At 41.7% G+C, this 21,102-nt stretch overlaps 1 protein-coding gene across 3 annotated transcripts in view; it reads right to left on the bottom strand.

Moving 5' to 3' along the window:
- Window positions 1-21,102, bottom strand: part of rap1gapb (RAP1 GTPase activating protein b) — a 115,725-nt gene that overhangs the window by 87,678 nt on the left and 6,945 nt on the right. For all 3 annotated transcript variants that reach the window (XM_080422048.1, XM_080422046.1, XM_080422049.1), the window contains exon 2: window positions 14,758-14,799. In XM_080422048.1, the coding sequence (XP_080278174.1) occupies window positions 14,758-14,799 (42 nt within the window). The remainder of the gene's footprint in view (window positions 1-14,757; window positions 14,800-21,102) is intronic.

Raw genomic sequence — 21,102 nt, 5'->3', positions numbered from 1 at the left:
GACGGAGAGGGCTGGCAGCAGCTGGCACACAGGTGGACATTGGCTGCTCACTGTACCAAAGAAATCAAATAGGAAACGAGATGGCCAACCAGGGCTGTAACTATCCATCATTTTCTTACCAGTTATTCCATTGATTACTTTTTTGATTAATTGAATAATCAATAAGCGAGTTTAAATAATAAAAAAACGTTTAACCACTTAAACCAAGTGTTTTTTACACTTAGGCTTAGGTTTATGGTGTCATTAAAAATAGTGAAAATAGCCACATTGTGTGCTTGTAGATCTGCTATTTTCACAAATTCCGATTTTCTTTTTTACATTCTAGCCTATAGTTACCCAAAATAGGGATTGATTATTTATTGCTTATTTCATTAAGCTATTGATCATCAATTGTTTTTTATAATTGGCAAAATTGACTAGTTCGATTAACTGTTGCACCCCTATGGCCACCACACACCACTCACCTCAAGCTAAGAAGACAACATCTCTGTTTCAGAACAGTGGATCATCATGCAATTATGTTCATTGCTTACATCAGCATATTCGCTCTTATCAGTAATTTAATTCCCAGCTCAATACAGCAAAGGGTTATTGCATTGCTTTGTAAGCTACAAGTATAAACAGGAAGTCGAGGCATTTTGTCATTACTGACAATATCCCCTACAGTATGTTAATAATAATTCATGTAGTGTTGCGTTGTATAACATTTGACAACGACAAAATGCAGCATACTGTATTGTAGGAACTATTAATTTATGTGTTGCTGTTGGCATGTTATTTTGCAATATTATTTTTAGACACTTGGGGGCAGGCATTAGATAGATAGACAGATAAGACAGGTTGTGTAAAGGGAGCACAGGTGCAGTAGTTAGCGAGGGCAGAGGCAGAGGGGAGCACACACTGTTCTTCCCAGAGGCCAAAACAAAGACACGGACAGACAAGAAACGGAGCAACAAGAAACCAAGGAGAGCTACTGTACAAAGGTTCACTGGTACAGTACAGTATGTTCATTTTGCTGTGTACAGTAAGTGCAGTGCTTCAATAGGTTAACTAAAAACGGGGATATTCATGGACATTCATCTTTGTTTGTGTCTGTGTATAGGATCGCTCCCATACCTGTGTAACGTAATGGCAAAGAGCATTGACATTACAGTATGTTATCTGGTAACAATGAGCATCTCTGCAATACGCAATTGACACATGTAAAAAATAAAAAAGATTGGTAGTCAGGAACTAAATGGACCCTTACAGTATGTCTGTAACTCTTGAGTGTACAAATAGAACCAATTCCATTTGAAACATGAATGTGACATAAATCACACGCTGTGAATCAGAGAAGGATCACACCCCAGTCTCTAATGGGTCCATTTGGTTGCATACCACACTGGCTGTGGCCTAATGCATTCCCCACTGGAATTGAAACATTTGAGAACATTTGAGAACCACTGCTATAGAGAATATCTCCTTTCTGCACCAAAGCATGAATATGACATAGTAAATCACGTGTCGCTGTTGATCAGAGAAGGATCACATCTTCCTCTATTATTGCTTATTTATTTTCCCTCTATTTGTTAATAGAGGAGTACAGTCTCTAATTGAGGCGCTGGCAGAGGCTACTGCCTTCCAGTTTGTAATGGAACTCAATTAGTTGTGAGTAATGTGAATTTGTGAATAATAACTCTTGCAAGGAACATTAACCGCTAAATAAGTCTGAGTGAATCAATTAATTATGAGAATACTAACAAGGGCTGGAGGCTGGTGAGGTGCAAGAGGAATTAAGGCGTGCTCACCTGTCAATCCAACGTTACAGACAACCCTTAATGAAAATGTTTAGCGGGTTCATTTGTAATGGTGATTAACCACTGATTTGTAATCAATGTTTTTCAACCCTTTTCGTATCAAGGGCCATTATTTATCTGGCATTTGAGCCGTGGACCACCGTTTGACGAGATTTAGTCTCTCAGACACAAAACGTAGAATATTTTGTTGCCGTTGGGTAAGATTTTGTCCACAATTCCATGCTGTATTGATGTTGGCACCAATAGGAGAGATAACAGGCAAACGTTGATCAAAATAACAATTATTCTACATTCTCTAATTGTGTAAGACTTCTTGTAAATTAAGTAATGCAGATGTTTAACAATAATTTAACTCTTGAGAGCGTAAAATGAAACCAAATGGACCCGTAAGGGTCCATTTGGTTTCATTTTACGCTCTCAAGAGTTAAAGATCTATAAGGGTTCATTTGGTTAACTCAACTCTCCATCATTTAGCTGGGGACCACCTGGAACCCCCTCAAGGACCACTGGTGGTCCCCGGACCACCAGTTGAGAACCACTAGGTACATTACATTAGTACATTAGTATGCATATCAGCTTACATGTGTGTTCATTAGCAGAAGGAGAATGGTTGTCCCTTGGGCTTGTAGCTTGTTCTCTGAAGCGAGGATAGATAAATGGTTCTAATGTGGAGGTATCAGCGCTGACCAGACTTTCATGTCAGCGCTCAACCTTTTCTGGATCAGCGGGCCCACTTGAAAAATCTCAAAAGCGTTCGCCTGCCTGCCCGCCCATCTGACCACTTAACGCAGCATTAAGTGGTCAGATGAGTGGGCCGTGTGCATTTTCCAGAGCATGTTTATTCATTTTAATGATTAATCAATCAATTGTGTTCCAGCTTGGATCAATGGAACTAACATAGTGTACTAGCATACTATTTATTAGGGGTGTAACGTTACATTTTAACAGGGATACGATAAGCATGGACGATATGGGTTCATTCATGGCGATACGATTTAAAATTGATACAGTAACTATTTAGCAAAAAAATGTAATCCGTGTGAAACGTGTGGATAGTGCACGTTTAAGGGAAAAAATGATTATTATGGATATAAATAAATAAGTAAACACAGTGATTCTCTGGAAAATATATGGACATTGTATTTGAACAGGGCCGGCCGTAATTTGAACACATATGGACAAACCCGCACCTTGACAAGAACACAGAGATTACACACATTTATCGATAAACCAAGTGTAGTGATATGGAATGGAAAGTAATTAAACCCCTCTTTCTCTTTTTTCTTCTTAAAGTTGCTAAATACAACGCCCAAGTACTTGGTGTCGTCGATACAATCGATTATTTGCATTGCAAAACGATTCGATACCATACAAAGTCAAACGATACGATATTTTGCCGTTTGCATATCGATACAGTTGAATCGTTGTAAAATTAAAATCGATGCATCGACGCAGTTACTGTATCGTTACACCTCTACTATTCATCACACTGAAAAAAAAACGGCCCACAGGTTGAGAATCGCTGATGTAGAGTTTGCTTTCAATTTGATCAGTTTCTCTTTTCCTCTTTTGGAAGATAAAATAAGAGTCCCATGACCACCCCCCCCCCCCACACACACACACCACACACACACAAGCTACTTTTGTCCGCTGAGAGCGGCTTCAGATTGACAAGACAACACGCTACGCTGAGTGTTCTGTGCCTTTGAGTGCAACTGAATGCTTTTCGTTATTTTTGACAAATCTTCAAATAATGAACTTGAACAGGAGCATGTAATGGAGTGAGAGCACTAGGCTCAGATAGGTGAGCTCACCATGGCTTCTCTGCAGCCCACTTCTGGGGAAAAAATCATCTCCCCGCACGTAGGCGGGTGTAGGTGCTCACTGATTGATCTTTTTTTCTTTCTTTCTTTGTGTGTGATGGTATACTGAAAAAAGAATAATCTGTTGTCCTCTAACCCATTCAATCCGGGAAAGCATCGGTGTCATTTCTTTGGCTATTCAAAAAATAGCAGATATACGAGCTTGTAGATCTGCAATTTTTTGAAAAAAAAAAAACATGAAAATGTGTGCAAATCGTATATATATACTATATTTTTAACTCAAATCTTTGCTTCTGGGGGTCCCTGGAACAAAATAACTGTTAGGATTTAGAAGGCATTTGTAGAATACCCCAGAAGCAAAGATTTGAGTAAAAAAATGTTGCTTTAAAAAACATATAATTATATATTCAAAGATTTGCACACATTTTCACGATACATTTGTTTTTCTTCCTGATCTACAAGCTCGTTATCTGCTACTTTTGAATAACCCAAAGTATAAAATAATGTTTTAGCTAAAAGTCTAAAATGACACAGTATTGAATGGGTTAATAGAACGCTGGGATGTACAGTAATAATTGATTCCCATGCTGGTGAGTAGGAACGTGGACGTGGAGGGGGCTCTCTTTCATGTCATCATATCTACAGACATATGGATGTATGATCCCAGTAGCCCTGGAGGAACACGGATGCTGATATATTTCATACTGCTGCTCAGGGCAGAGGAGGAGGTGGAGGAGCGCTTCAGAGCAGGAGGAGCTGAACTGCAAATGGAGAAAAAAAAAAGGTTTTTGTGTGAAGTGTGTGTGGGTGTGTGTGTGCATGCGTTTCTGTGGGGGTGAGGGAGAGAGATTGTGTGTGTGTGTGTGTGTGTGTGTGTGTGTGTGTGCGCGTGCATGCGCCTCCAGTGTTCCAGAACCTCCCTCGGCAACTGCTGTGCAGCATGGATTTAAACTGAAGCACTCATCTTCTAAAGTACCTCTCCGGCTCCGGCAGTGTACTCCTGATTCACAGCCTCCATGAGCACACCTCTCACTGTAGCCAACCTCCACTGTCTGTCTGCCTCTTTTGAAAAGCTGGCCATCTGTCCTTGACTGCTCTTGACTTGTTCCAAGAACTCCCATGTGATTCAAAAACTGCACACTCATTGTCCTAACCCCATACGTGGTTGTCTTCTTAAATTACTCGCTGTAAAACTTAGCTAATCACATCTGAGCCACATGAACCCTGACAGGCATAATACAGTAGGTCGAACATTTTTGGCGGAAATACTGTAGTGTCAGTGATATTCAACTGGCGGCCCTGGAACACGTTCCCATATTCCAAATGTAAAAATAAAGGATCTTGGATTGGTTGGTTGTACAGGATGACCATTTTGAATGTTTTTCACAACCGTGAACCTAAACTCGTTAAGGCACTCACATCAAGACATGTTGCTTGCTGTCCATTGTGTGCTATAGTACAAAATGATGTCCATTGTTATGTGCTATAGGTCCTATACGACCATAATGGACATATGTCCATTTTGGTGACTTCATACTGTTCAGAACATGGGAGTTTTGAAAAGAACAGAAGATGTAATAAGCCAGGACCACTAAATGGTCTAATAACAACCACTTAGGGGTAAAACTAGATCTTAGACTAAAATATTATTATCCGGATGTCGCCCAATAAAAGCTTGTGTTTAAAGGGCAAATAATTGTAAGGTATGTCATTATACATAGCCTATGTCAGATATGCCAGAAGAACAACACATTTTGAAGCATAGACACCATGTATTCATCATTTTCATTAAAGATCTATGTTCTGACAGTAATCATTGCTATAGAGTCCCCATCTCTCCAGCTCTTTAGTGAAGTTTGATCCAATCAGGAAAGAAAACAGAGTCTGTCAGCTAATATTTTTGTTTTTGTTTCATCACTTCCAATTTCACTTGATTCATGTCTCTCTCCTGATTGTATAAAATTGGTATCCTGACCTGAAAATGTATTTTCTGTTTCTGAACAAACACTCTATAGTAATTATTGCTATAAGAATATACACAAAAGTGTTCTATTTCACCACTATGAAACATGATTTTTTATTACACATAATTTAAACAGAACAAATCTGACAATCCTTTCCTTACGGGTCCACGGCCATATAAACGGAAGTTAATTTGGGGGTCCATGTCCTCAAAGTTTGAAACCCCCTGATTTAAGTGCATGCTTCTCTGCAAAGCATACAGTGGGAGGTCCTGTTGAGTGTCACACCGTGAACCCTGGAGGTGTGTAAATGTCTTTATCTGCCCATCAAGCTACACGGCACTCTTGTATTCCTCCTCTCTGCTTTCCCCTCACGACCCCGGTTTGTACATTAGAATGGAGAGTGTCCATTACCGGAGGAGCCTCATGAGGCGCAGACGGCCAATTAGAGGCCCCGGTCTTCCTCACTGCTGAACTCTATTAAGCACTTCATCACGACCCAGCTGCTTGTGTCGTGCAGAAGCGACTGTGGACAAAGTACTCGGCCCTGGTACTTGAGTATAGAAAAGTATCAGATATTCCTGGTCGAATATTACTCAACTACTAAGTGAAAGTTGCTCAGTAAAATTTGTACTTGAGTTAAAGCACTGGAGTACTTAATACTTAAATATTCAAAAGCATATGCTTGTAAATCTGCTATTTTCACTGTGCAATAGGGCTTAAGTGGTTCATTCATAATTCCTAGAATGCTGTGGAGTTCAAAGTACAATATTTGTCTTTGAAATGTAGTGGAGTGAAAATTATCCCAAAATATAAATACTCAAGTAAAGTGCGGATACTAAAAGGATTTACTGAAGTACAGTACTCAAGTAAATGTACTTTGTTACTGCCCACCACTGCGTGACCGCCCTCTCTGCCCAGGCACAGCGCAGGGGAGTAGATTGCAAGACTTCCAGCTGAGAACACAAACACAATATACTAAATGCATCTCAACAGCCTTTGAGGGGGGGTCGCTGATCACAAAAGTGTATTGTTTAATTGGGTAAATATGTCATTTCATAGTTAGCATAATGAAATAATAATGAACGAGGAGAGGGAAATTAGCCTTTTGTTATTGGTGACAGTGTGCGGCTGCTGTTTTATTCCCGCTTTCACTCTGATTGTTTTCAGCTCCAGTACCTCACTTAAGTTTTAGTTTACGCATGAGCGGTGGTTTATTTCACTGTTCTGTTATTGGTGACAGTACAAATGGTACGCTGATGACTCAACGACCTCACACAACCACACCCTGGGTTCCAAACAGTGTTGATTTCGTCGACTAAAACTATTGACTGCCTTTTTTCACTTACGAAAACGAAATAAAAACGAAATAAAAACTAAGCTATGACTAAATATAAGGATAATTTCGTCAACAAATAAATACTAGACTAAAATGTTTGGGAGGGACTGTAGTGGAGAAGAGATCCAGTAGAACTAAGACAAGTCATCATGGGTGCGTGCGGGTGTCGCAGACCGAAAATAATTGATCTATAAGCTCACAACGCGTCGCAGCGCGACACGTTGTAAGCCGTGAGATCGGCTATTGTGTGTTGTGTTGTGAGATCGGCTATTTTCGGCATGCAGCTGAGTGAAAATCATTTCGACGCGATCAAGGCCCGACAAAAAAATATTTTAGTTGACTAAATCAATTGTAGATTTAGTCTACAGTCGACTAAAATCTTATGATATGTAGTCGATTAAAAGTAGACTAAAAGTAAAACATTTCAGTCACCTTTACGCTCTTTTCACTTTCTCTGCATTGTGCTATTCAATAAGGCAGACATACTGTACCACAAAGAATTGTCTTCCAAACAAAAACGCATAAAGAATTGCCAATATTTCCTCATCCACATTCTCTCAGAGGACCATGGCTCAACCACGAGGACACACACAAATCAATTCTCTCTTTCTCTCGCTCTCTCTCTTTAGGCTTAAAGACTATATGGCCGGTAGTGACAGAATGGAGTCACATTCAGGACACATCATTCTTCTACATCCCTAACACGTCAACATCTGAAATAACGACTAGTGAATGAAATGTCTCAGCATTTACAGTAGCCCTGGTCTCTTTACTCCAACAAGGCAGGAAACATCGAGTAGGATAAGCACAGGCCATTATCGAGAGCAATCACTGTAATGAGCGTTTAATTGGGAACGGTGTGCTCTAGAGCCATTTCTGGGGCCGTTAATTGTGTTTTCACACTCACCACGTTGAAGTGCTACTCCCTTAACCCATTCAGACCGGGAACGCATATGTGTCATTATTTTTTTCTTTGGCTATTTTTTTTAATCGTGAAAATGTGTGCAAATCTTTGAATACATATTTTTTTAAGTGAACATTTGTAACTCAAATCTTTGCTTCTGGAGGGTTCCCTGGAACGAAATATTTTGAGATGGGGGTCCGCGGCCAAATACATATCATTTTGGGGGTTCTTGACATGAAAATGTTTGAGAACCACTGATATGAAAATATATATTTAAAGAAAAAAACTGTTAGGATTTAGAAGACATTTTGTAGAATCGGCCTCAGATCTTAAGGGGTTAACCTTGTGTGGATAAGAGGCTGCTCTAACAAACAGGTGACAGGGTTTCCCCCACCCAACCACCCACCCACCCCCACCCACGATTAAATCTACAGTTGATTTAGTCGACTAAAATGTATTTTGGCGGTGCCATAGCTAATGGCGGATTTTACACTTGGTTGCATGCTGAAAATAGCCGATCTACAAGCTCACAACGCGTTGTGAGCTTGTAGATCTGCTATTTTCAGAGCGCAACACCCGAGCACAACCAAACATAAAATGACTTGTCTTTTAGTTCTACTGGATCTCTTCTCCACTAGTCCCTCACTACCATTTTAGTCTAGTTTTTATTTGTTGACGAAATTGCCAATACATTTAGTCATAGTTTTTGTCGTCGTAGCTTAGTTTTTATTTAGTTTTTATTACATTTTCGTCAGTGAAAAAAGGTAGTCGACAAACATTTTTCCTCATAGTTTTAGTCGACGAAATCAACACTGGGCAGCGCCTACATCACCTCAGACGGCTAAGGAAATTCAAGGCGTCACAGACTTCCTCTTCTACTCTGCTACCACCCAGAGCATACATGGAAAACTGGTGGCCCCGGGGCCACATGTGGCCCCCACCTTCACTTAATGCATCGGAATACTGATATATTATTGATTTCAGCTGTTACAATTGCAAACATGCAAACATGACCCGCTTTGTCCAATGTATTTGTATTTAACTTCACAAAGTTAACATAAGTATAACTAAATGCATTTGAAATTAAATGAAAATGTTCCTTTTCAGGATTCCAATCAAAAAATAGGCAAAAAATAAATATGGATTCCCATTTAAAAATAGCAAAAATAGCCGATCTACAAGCTCAAAACGTTTTGAGCTTGTAGATCGGCTATTTTTGCTACTTCTGTGTGACATAGAATGGCCCGACAGTATATGCAATGTGGCTCTCTGGAGTGAGTGTGGAAATATAGTGGCCCTCTCCATCATCAAAGTTGCCCACCCTTGACCCAGAGCTTAGTGGCAGGGAGGGAGCGTCTTGGACCGGTATGGAAACAGCCACTCTGGGGACCTGCGAGTCCTTAGGAAGGTGGAGAGTTCAGCTGAGCGTACCCTAGCCCCCCTGAGGCCACCGTTTCTATTTATACGACGGCAGATGTCCGAGGAGGGCAAAAAGAATCATGGCAGATAAGCAACACCCCCGAAAACCGTTTGTTTGAGATGACTCTAGGTTGGGAAAACCTTCTATCTGGCAGCTGTTAGAGGCCATAAACAAGGACATGGAAAATATACTAATAGAGAAGAAACGAACCATATTCACATGCACACTCATATACACACTGAAAGAAGACTTCACAAACACTTGGGAACACAGATCCGGACGGACGGACGCACACGCACACGCACACACACACACACACACACACAGATGTCTTTATGACTCTGAGCCAGAGGCATCAAGCCACATGACGCCTTGTTAGTTTGAAAATAACTTCTTGTTGGCAAGCAAGAACTACAGTGTATACTGTACACAAGGCTTAAAGGAGTACTTCACCCCCAAAAAAATATATTTTTATATAATTTACTCGAATAAACTAATGACGCACATGCCTGGGCCTCTATGTGTAAACTGAGCTCCCGTTGACCAATGCACCAATGGTGCCCAGGTGCACTCCAGAAGTCGTTTTAAAACTACAATATTTAAGCGTTATTTTTGGAAGTGTCAACATACGAGTCGATACAGGACATTTGGGAGTACATTTTACAGTTTTGCTGTTGTTAACACATTGACTGCCAGAATTATTTCAGATTTTTAGCTGTAGCCTGCCAGATATTTTTCATTGAAAAAAAAAAAGTACTCAGGAGCCGAGATACAGAATTTTTAAGTTTTAAGTTAACAAGGAAGTGGATAGGAGTCTAAATCTTCGAACAATCATATCTCCTTGGTCTTTGGGTCAAATAAAAAAAATAAAAAAAAAACTTTTTTTTTTTTTTAAATAGAACGCAGATCTGCGTTCTTGGCAGCCCACGTATTTATTAAAAATAGAACGCAGATCTGCGTTTTTGGCAGCCAATGTGTTAATCTTGGCCTCAATTTTACTTAAATTCATCAAGTATGTTTGTATTTTTTGGATTCTTCATTCACCGTAAAGTAATGCTATACATATATATAACGGAAATTCTCCTTGTATTCAAGCCATCACAGGGTGAGCAAATGATAGAAAAAAATCATCTTTTTGGGTTAAGTACTTCTATAACAACGTCCTTCTTTAAATGACCCAACCCATGCTCCATGTGGACTGCAGCAGCTGTTTTCTTACATGCTGGCAGTGTGACAGTCTGTTTAATAGAGAGGAGACATCCCCTGCCATAAGGACTAAGCCATTTCCTAATATAAGTCGTTAAGTGATTCTAAACCCCTCAGGAAGCCATGAAAATTGCTCAGAAACAGCCAAATTTGCATTCGTGTCATTTTGTACTTCATGACATTACATTTTACCTCATTTGCCTATGAATGAAAAGGAGGCAGTTATGCCATTAAGATAAATGATTCATATGCTGATGTGCTGCAACCACTGTCGCAGCTAGATTCAGACGCAGAAGATTCTAGATTCAAGAGAATTATCTCTTTATGCTTAAATTATCCCTATTTTGGGTGTGTCATATTGTCAAAAATAGCCATTTGGGCATGTTATAATAGACCCCTTAACAGACGACGTCACACTGATGAGAACCAGTATGCGTGCAACCAGTATGCGTGCATTGCAATGAAACCCATTCTATCAGGTCTCGCTAGGACGCGCCTCACTAGCCAACACACAAGAGGGGGTTGGGGTGTGCTGAAACCAGCGCACCCCGAAACAACAGTTTGGAAATTGATTGCGTGAAACAATCACCTGTATGTCCAGTCTCAATGTTAGTAAACAAATAATTGGTCTATAGGCGAACATTCAGCGAAAATAGTCAATCTACAAGCTCGCAATGCATCGCATTACGTCAGCTATTTTCAACAAAGACATTTTGTGTAGGAGAGGACCAAGTATACTATAGAGTAGACCCCATGGGGGAACCTGGTCAGTGAAGTATAGGGTTTATAAGTGGTTAATGATTCAAGAGGTGGCTAAATATCTGTCTGCAGGTAGAGGCTGACAGAATACAAAGTTGGCGGAACGTGACTCAGTGAGAGAACTGTGCAATGCCAAAATTGTATGCGCCGTCGCAAGACAGTGTCGCGCGCCAAAAATAGCAGAGCTACAAGCTTACAACGCGGTGCTGAGGCAACGCGGTCCGAGCTTGCACTGTAGGTCGGCTATTTTTTATGCGCGACACCATCGTGCGACGAAGAATGAATCGCGCTATGAGCTTGTAGATCTGCTATTTTTGAAAAATCTTGAAAATTGGTGCAAATCTTTGAATATATACAGTTTTCAACTCAAATCTTTGCTTCTGGGGATTCTACAAATGTCTTCTAAATCCTAACTTTTTTTTTAATTTTTTTTACTTATGTTGATATCAGTGGTTCTCAAACTTTTCATGTCAAGGACCACCCAAAAATACTGTACTGTATTTGGCCGCGGACCCCCATCTCAAAATATATTGTTCCAATCCAGGGACCCCCAGAAGCAAAGATTTGAGTTACAGATGTTCGCTTTAAAAAATATATTCAAAGATTTGTACAAAGTTTCAAGAATACAAAAGAAAATTGCAGATCTACAAGCTTGTAGATCTGCTATTTTTAAATAGCCAAAGTATGAAATATTGGCTTATGTGGTTACACAGATGCGTTCCCGTTTGAATCAGTTAACAGGCAGCCCTCTAACACATGTCATGGACCTGGCAGCTCCCCCGTCGGCTGCTAATGAGGCTACATTAGCATACACTACCAACCTGTTTTAAGGAGCCTCCGTCCAACCTTAATTGAATGCACTGGGAATATGAGAGTTTAACATTGCCCTCCGATGATCCCCACCAAATTATCATCTCCTCACACACCCTTTCACCTTGGTCCTTTTCCAGGCTGATATGGAACTGGCTTTATATGCCTGTAGCCTCGTTAGAAATAATGTGCCATGAAGAGTGGAGGATTGTTCAGTTGCAAAGCGTGCTGACCCGTAGAATGGAAATAATAAGCCCCTGTAAGCAAAATACTTTTCAATACTGAATTGGGCAGGCACGCACGCACGCACGCACACACACACACACACACACACACACACAGGGTGGTTGGCTCCACACCTCATCTTCTGTGAGGCATAAATATTAGTGATCTAAGCCAGTGTTTCTACAACACATTTTGAGTTGCAGACCCGTTTTTTGGGGTTGCAAGTAAATATATAGTTTTTCGTAATTTTCCTGAACTACATAAATACAATATTTCTTCATTACTTTGTCAAATTGTATTTTTTCAAAAATGTGTCACCATTTTAAAAACAATTATCTTTCAGAAATGTTCACAAATTGGGAAATTAGCAGAACTAAAAGCTCATGATGCGACTATTTTCAAAAATCCCCGACGGATCTAAGCAGCTTATACGTCTCTCCACCACAATTATAGTCCTTCACTTTACCTCATCCAATCTCCGTCCTACAATCTGCTAATCTGGACGGATTACTATAGACCCCAGGACCACCCACACCCACACACACCCACCCACACCCACACCCACACACACACACACACACACAAATGACCGCCACACATGATGTACATTACTTCCATCCAATCAGGTATTCATCCTGCAGGCTAATCTTATTCGGTCACAGAATGAATGAAGATGGCAGTGTGAGTAATGGTCATACCTCGCAGCATTACAAATGCTCACACAGTCAAATCCTCAGTGTTCATTTAACTCTGAGTGTGTACAGATGTGTACGGAATAACGTAGGGTTAAATATGTACCCGCTCAGAGTTACAACTGGATACCTTAACCTTTTAAGACCGGGAACGCATCTTGTGTGTCATTGTAAGATTTCTTTGGCTATTAAAAAATTGCAGATATACAAGCTCATAGCGCGGTGCTACAAGCTTGTAGATCTGCAATACATATTTTTTTTAAATCATGAACATTTGTGCAAATATTTGATTATTATAATTTTTTAAAGCTGTCATTTGCAACTCAAATCTTTTTCTCTGGGGGGTCCCTGGAACTAAATATTTCACAAATGTTCGCTTTAAAAATATACATATTCCAAGATTTGCACACATTTTCCAAAAATAGCAGATCTAAAAGTGCCGCGCTATGAGCTTCGTAGATCTGCTATTTTTCAATAGCCCAAAGAAATCTTAAAAAATGACACAAATTATGCTTTCCCGGTCTCAAAGGGTTAACGCTGAGGATTTTTCTGTGTATATATACTGTTGCGGGGCCACCTGTTCAAATTGAAATGAAATCTTGCGTATGCGATGTGGTACGGCCAACCTTTCCAGGGCCCCTTGCTGCTCCTAGGTTCACGGGGGCATCATCTACCTCTCCCCCACATGCTCATTGGCAACCCGCGCACGGCCGCACGCCCCCTGCTCCCCGCGTCTTCCCTCCATCTGTTACTGTTCCTGTATTTACATCGCACACTCTCCTCCATGCAGGGTGACTACCTGCCAAACTGGCCACCATTTTAGTAAATAAAAGCTCCTTCATCTTCATTACTGATCGCTAAGTGGATGTTCCATTCCATTATATAGCAGCATAGGGCATGGTTCCCTTTAGGAAAGTAATGGCTCGTTTATACGTCGTCGTATGACAGCAGACAGCGTGATTACGTGGGCTTAAGGAGGTTGTGTTTTATGAGTTAAAACACTTCATCACGGACAAAGAGGAGGAAGTCATTTTAAAGGAGAAGCAACGCACGCTCGCTCGCTCACTCACGCATGATTATTGTCACACACATTTTGGCCGCTCCAAACTCGATGTCTCGGTGCCCACATGTCCACCATGTGACTGTCTGTCACCAAACAGACTAAATGTGGACATACTGTATTATGTGTAATCTTGATGGGTGGATGGTCACAGAATGGAGGAAATGTGTTGCATTCAGCACTGAGATGGTTGAGGTCACATTTATAACCGAGGGTGAGATGGAAATGGAAGACGGAAATGGAAAAGTGTTGTGACCTCTGTCTCAAACTAACCTCGTTTTTATCTCATCTCTGGAGGAGAAAAGCATGGAAAAGTACTACAGCCGAAAGTGTCTTTAGGACGGGACTTCCGCTTTTTTTTTTTTTACCAATTACAATAGATTTTTATGACCTGGGAATGTAAACAGGTCTGCACAGCATTAACCACTTAGACCCTCTATACTTTGTAAAACAGACTCCATTTGGCACTATACTTGGTGCCCTCTTTTTTTCTCCTCTACAACGAATCTCTTCGCAGAAAATAGCTGATCTACAAGCTCACAACGCGTCGTTAACATAACTTCCTTCAGGGCTTTAGGAAGTATACTGCCCTCCTGCTTAGACACTTTCAGTAGCAGTTCTTGTTCAGCCTATAGTCTCAAACACAAAGTAGAAAAGGCGTGAGAAAAAGAGTGATTTAGAAGCACTACAAGAACATAAAATAAAGTTCTTCCAATGCTCAATTTGTTGAATTTCAGGAGGGGAAAAAAAATTACTCACAGGAAGCTTCTGGATCTGGTCCTGAAGAGAGTCTCGTCGATGCTAAACAGAGAGAAAAGAGACCATAGGATAATTAGCTATGCTTCTCACCTCAGCTGCACAGTAGCTTCTGGGTGCATAGTAATTTGACCGTCAGTGTGTTAATGTAGTCCCAAATAGAACCAGGTGCTAATTTGTACTCTGACTTAGAATTAGAGGTGACACCAATGTGACAAAAACATGCAATTAGTATTACATTGTACCAAATAACCTTTTTTAAATATAACTAAGCATTGACATTATACTGTACTAGAGGTTCGGGTCGCTACGCGGCCCTCACACCTACGTCGCACCGCCAATCCGACTGATATGCCCATATATGGAGATCTCTATCTGTCAGTCCTTACACCTTTAATGCCCATACAGTATATGGGCATGCCCCCTTTTGTGCCCATATATGGAGCTGAGTGATTTGTTTGCGCCTGATGCCATGACGACACATTGAGGTTAGACAACACACTCCATATTTGGGACGTAGCTGCATTGGGGGAACTCCTTATATGGTTATGGCTGAGTCATGGTGACATGAGCGTGACATCAGAGCTCCGCCCACCGGCCGGTTGGCCGGCGTCCTCCCTATTTTAAAATAGGATTATGAAAAGACCCATGTCACTTAACCCCTATATAGTTCAGTTCACCGTAGAGCTGGGATACCCGACCGAAACCCGTCGGTACCCGTCGGTACCCGACGGGCCGGACGCACTTGCATAATTGGTGGTCGGAATTCGATTCGGATCGAATCAGTCGCTTTTTCTTTCTCCTTTCTTTTTCTTTGAGGAAGGCACTTATTACACTGACACGCAAACATGTTATAATGTGTAGTCTGCAGTGCACCTTGCCTGACTAATAAAGAGCGTTCCTCAAAGAAAAAGAGAGAAAAAAAATGCGAGTGAAAAAAAGCGTCGGTTACGGGCCCCGGTTCGGACGCATATAAATAATTAATGGTCGGGCTAGATTCGGGTCGGACACAAAGCTGTCGGTAACGGGTCGTATTCGGGCTGAAAAAAATCAGCCCGATCCCAGCTCTAGTTCACCGGGGTCCCCCAGGGGCCTTGGTCCCCTCATTTCTCCCTCTACACCAAAACTCTTCGCCGAAAATAGCCAATCTACAGGCTCACAAGGTGCTGTGTTGTAACGCAATATGGGCTTGTAGATCTGCTATTTCCCCCAAATGTTTGGCTATTTTTGCTGAATGTTCACCTATTATGATGTGCCCAGAATTGTGACACCAGGGCTCCATGTGCTTAATGCTTTCGGGCGCGGGTTGGAGTGCAATGCAATGCTGTTTTGGTGTTCCCGTTTATCAGTGCAGACAGTTCAAATGTTCCGCTTGACAAACTCAGACTGAAATATCTGATGATCACAATCTTAAGCTGTTAAGCTGAATATCCAGCTGATACCTGAGCAACTCATTCTCACAAGCAAAGCCTTTAGGTTGATCAAAATACAAGCTGCGGTTTCTAAACATCTTGACTGCCCACAGATGTCAAAGGACCAGTGAAAGAATGAAGATAAAGACACCACTGTCCCCTGTCCTCATCTGCTCCTCTCATCCATCAGTCCCCTGTCACTCGTCTCCTGGTTACAAGTTGATCTTTAATGTTATGTTTTGTGTACGAGTAAAACAAGTGTTAAATATTTCTTTCTTTGGCTCCTCAGACATTGTAGCATTAGTAATAGTAATAAAAATCACACCCTGTGTGAAGTGGGCGGTGTCTTGCTAGCTAATCACAATACTGAATGGAGTCAACCAATCATGTACAAAAGATAAATACATTTATTGAAACACTCTTTATGATGGACGAAACCATAACTTTAAAAAAACAAATTTATGTTTTGTTTTAAAGTTATGGTTTCTCATATAGGGCTATGCACATGTGTCATGTGACACTGGCCAATCACAGTCCTGAATAGATTGTGATTGGCCAATCACAGCGCAGGATAATTGTACAAATTTCCAAACCTCACTTATAGGGGCGGTTTCACTGCCCAAGATAATTGTACAAATTTCCAAACCTCACTTATAGGGGCGGTTTCACCGCCCAAAAAAGGCCTGGACCACTGGCCTAGGGGTCCGGGCACCCAGGCTCCAATGTAACCTGACAGTGCATTGCGGGTTCGAGTCCCGTTCCCGGCGATCTTTACTGCATGTCTCTCCTCATCTCTCTCTCTCCCTATTTCCTGTCCATCTCCACTTACAACAATCCATAAAGGCAGAAAACCCCCCCCAAAAGATATCTGTAAAATAAAAAAAGAAATAGTGATACAAAAAAGAGCAAACAGGATATTGGGTATTAGCGTTTCCCAAGCATATTGTTCTTTGCTTTGGCCAGCTTGTTCTTGTGCCGTTATTGTCCGGGGCGAAGCAGCTCAATCTCACGCCAGTGGCCTTATTGGCTGCCGAGCCACTTTCCGTGTGGCATCATCTGAAACAGTCTGTGCTGGTTGACTATGATTCTGAGGATCTTTTATGATTTTGCGAGTCATCCGAAGGCACGGCTAAGAGGGGAAGGAGGCGCACCGCCTATAAAAGACATACTGCGGCGTGAAAGTGGAGCTAGCAACACTGCAGAGCTCCGGACCCTGATGTTGGATAGGAAACAGAAAGACTTTATTCATTTTCACACCTTAAAAATACTTCACAGTAAAATACTGAAACTCATTTGCCAGGGCTCCTCAGATTTGCAGTTCATTAATAAAAAAAAAAACAGCAATAACACCATCGTTATATAAAAGGCATCAGCACATAATAAAAACAAAGTTGTTAAAAATAAGTACTTTCATCAAAAGTCTAATTGCTTGGTGCCTCTCCTCTCCTCTGATTGCTGGGTACACCCTGGCTTTGGCTTCTCGACAAAAGGTGTCATTTGGCAAATGTGCTGCTCACCCAGACATTAAGGCAGAGTTCCAGCAACGTGTTCTCATGAAAAGCATCATACAGTGATGCTTGGGAAGGGTACCTTTGGTGTGTCCATATGCAGTGCCGCTTTAGACTCCACAGGGGCCCTAAGCATGATACAGGACACATGCACGCGCACATGCACGCGCGCGCAGCGTGCATGTGTCCTCCGCGCGCGCGGATTGGGTTCGTTAAAAACCGGCGGGTAGGCGGGGCCCCACGCAACCTGCGTAGTGTGCGTGTAGGGAGAAGCGGCACTGTCCATATGCCATGACGACAAAAGCAACCTTTTGTGTCCTCCTACAGTATGTTGACGACGATGGAATACAAAGCCGTTGACATGGGAACTGAACCAAGTGAGGCGCCGGCCGAGCGAGTGCTCACAGCGAGCGGTGCAATGGACACGTTGTCTTCTAAGCGTTGCATAACGATATAATCTAGTAAAAAAAATCGCAGGTCGCTTCTGGCATCAGCATGAGGACGCCAATGGCACCTAACCAAGCGTCAAAATATGACGCCTAGGCTGGCTCCAGACCAGAGTCTAGAGAGGCACCTGAAAGAACAGAGTTGCGCTGAGCACAGCAAATTGCAAACAATTATGTTAATTGAACTCAGAGTGTACAGTAAATGGTAAATGGTGCATTTAAATAGCGCTTTTATCAAAAGCACTTTACATAGATTGTGCATTACATTCACCCATTCATACATCAAACATCATACACACATTCATACACCGATGGCGGAGGAAACCATGCAAGGCACCAACCTGCTCATCGGGAGCAATTAGGGGTTCAGTGTCTTGCTCAAGGACACTTCGATACTAACTCTGGGGGAGCCCGGGATCGAACTGGGAACCTTGCGGTTCCCATCCGGCCGCTCTACCGGCCACTCTACCCCTGAGCCACTGCCGCCACAAACACACCATTCCTCTGGGTTCTGCACCCCACACAACAGGCACCCTGACAACCTCTAGGAGTCCCTAGTGCAGCGACAGAGATGGCCCGCCCCGACTTTGGGCTATTTGGGTGATGTCTGGCTCCATGATGATTATGACGTGTCAAGGGCACAGCTCTCTCTAAGCTCTGCTGCACCTGCTAGACTGCTGCAGCTTGTTTGTCGCTGGCCATTCTCTTTTTTTAATATATATCTTTTTGGGCTTTTCTGCCCCGAGTGTGAGTTTGAATGGTGGCATGATGATCAAAGGTCATGAGTCAACGTGCGGGTCACAGGGGTTAAATGGCATAAAGGTCACAGGAGTGATTTGAAGCAGTGAAAACGGAGGCGTAAAATTGACCAAACAAGTATGTACTATGTATTGGATCTGTTCACAGAGAAGGAGAGAGAGAGGGAGGCTGTCGGTGGCTGGCGCTTTTCCCTTCCCATTTGACCTGCACATCAATCAAGCCAGGCAAAAATTCTCCTCCCTAGATCAATGGCTCAGAGTAAACCTTTCGCCGCGGGCAATCAGTTCTCGGCTAATCACTGCTTAGCCCTTCCCTCCCAAAAGGCTAAAAGACGTGTCATTGTCATTGAAACTCTACGCGCAGACAGTCCTGTGTCATCTCACTCAGACGGCCTGAGTGAACTGTAAACCTCAAGAAGGAAAGTGTCTTTCTAATCCCTACAATCATTTCCCTTCAGCATATCTCACCAGAAATCACCTTTAATCCCAGGTCTAAGACACTGCTGCATGGGCCTTTGGCATGGACATATATATGTTTCATGCATTATGCATGTTAGCCTTTGTGAATGCCTAAAGCGCTGGATGTATTTGCATGCAGTTACAAGTCAATATGAATGTGTTGACATTGATTCCATGGCGTACTTTATTGATCCCTCCCCCCGTCCCTTTTGTCATGCAGAATCTTTGAGGTTGACAAATGAGATACGCGCGGACGTCAGGATCCAATTGAGATTTACCCAAGAAGAATCCGGTAAACAGGATGCATTCTAATGGCTTAAACTCACTGTGCATCTTCCACAGTATAATATTGCCGTAATATATTCGTAGAGTTTTTGTTTTATTTTGTATTTTTATAATGTTTTAAAGTCTTGCTGAGCTGGGGGTTCTGGATGGATTAGTACAACGTTTCTCAAACTTTTTCATGTCAAGGACCCCCAAATTGACACTTATTAGCCTGCGGACCCCCATTTGAAAAGATAAGCCAGGGACCCCATAAGAGAAGTCTAAAAGAAGACTTTTTTACGGCTCTAATAATATTTCAAGGACCCCCAATTTGACATGCATTAGGCTACGACCCCTATTTAATGGCATTTCTATCCCTGGGATCCCAATTTATATTGTAAAATCAATGTTAATTTAACTCTGAGAGTGTACAAATGGAACCAAATGGACCCTAACGGGTCCATTTGGTTCCATTTGTACACTCTGTGAGTTACAGACCCATAAGGGTCCATTTGGTTATCCATCATTTAGCTGGGGACCCCCTGGAACCCCCTCAAGTACCCCAGTACTTTGAGAACCAATGGATTAGTACATCAATGCAATCTGTGTCAATGTTGAGGAACGGCTCTATGGCTGTTGCAACGTTCAGTAGCGTGAGTACACCACTGGGGGTCAGAGTGCAGCAGGGTGGTGGAAAGGGACAAAAGAACTCAAGAACAGTTCTTAAGAAAAATCTTGAGGTATTTTTTACTTTGCCTGAGTATTTCCAATTTTACTTCTACTCCACTATAATATCTAAGAGGCAAATATTGTACTTTTTACTCCACGACAATTATGTGAAAACATTAGTTACTAGTTGCTTTGCGGATTTTTATAATGAAAATGTACATCCACTTAATGAATACAGGTATTTTACTTGTAATGGAGTATTTCTACACTGTGGTATTGCTACTAAAACATCCGAGTACTTCTTCCACCACTGCTCCTAGCCATTCACCCACATCATATCTACTCTCCCTCTCATATAGGTGGTTCTCTTATTATCTCTCTCTCTCTCTCTCTCTCAATCTATGTCTGCCCCCCGCTTTCTCTCAATTGCATCTCTTCCGTTAAAAGGAGAATTTTGGACAAAGGTTTTCTTACCTTTTATATGACAGAACACTGTAAAAAAACAGGGAAAAAAAAAAAAACAGAAGTCTCGCTAGACAAGATCTCGAGATCTCAATCTCGTCCAGCGAGACTTCTTTTTTTTTTTTTTTTTTTGCATTCTGTCACTATGAACGTCAGATCTCACCAATTTTTTTTTTTAAAGCTATTAAAATACGGGATCTAGCGCAAGGCCTATTGGCGCACGTTTTAAGCTGTGGCGGACCTACTGTACCATTCATCCTAAGATATCATAACGTCATAGAAAAGGTAAGAAAACCTTAGTCCAAAATTCTCCTTTAAGTCGATAAAAAAATAAACCTATGTGAGCCCGTGAGGTGATGTAAGAAAATGC

This window comes from Gymnoscopelus braueri (assembly GCF_963280865.1).
Source record: "Gymnoscopelus braueri genome assembly, chromosome: 3".
NCBI classification, from domain to species: Eukaryota; Metazoa; Chordata; class Actinopteri; order Myctophiformes; family Myctophidae; genus Gymnoscopelus; species Gymnoscopelus braueri.
Note: the sequence above shows the minus strand (reverse complement) of the source record. Positions and strands in the feature narration are given on the sequence as shown.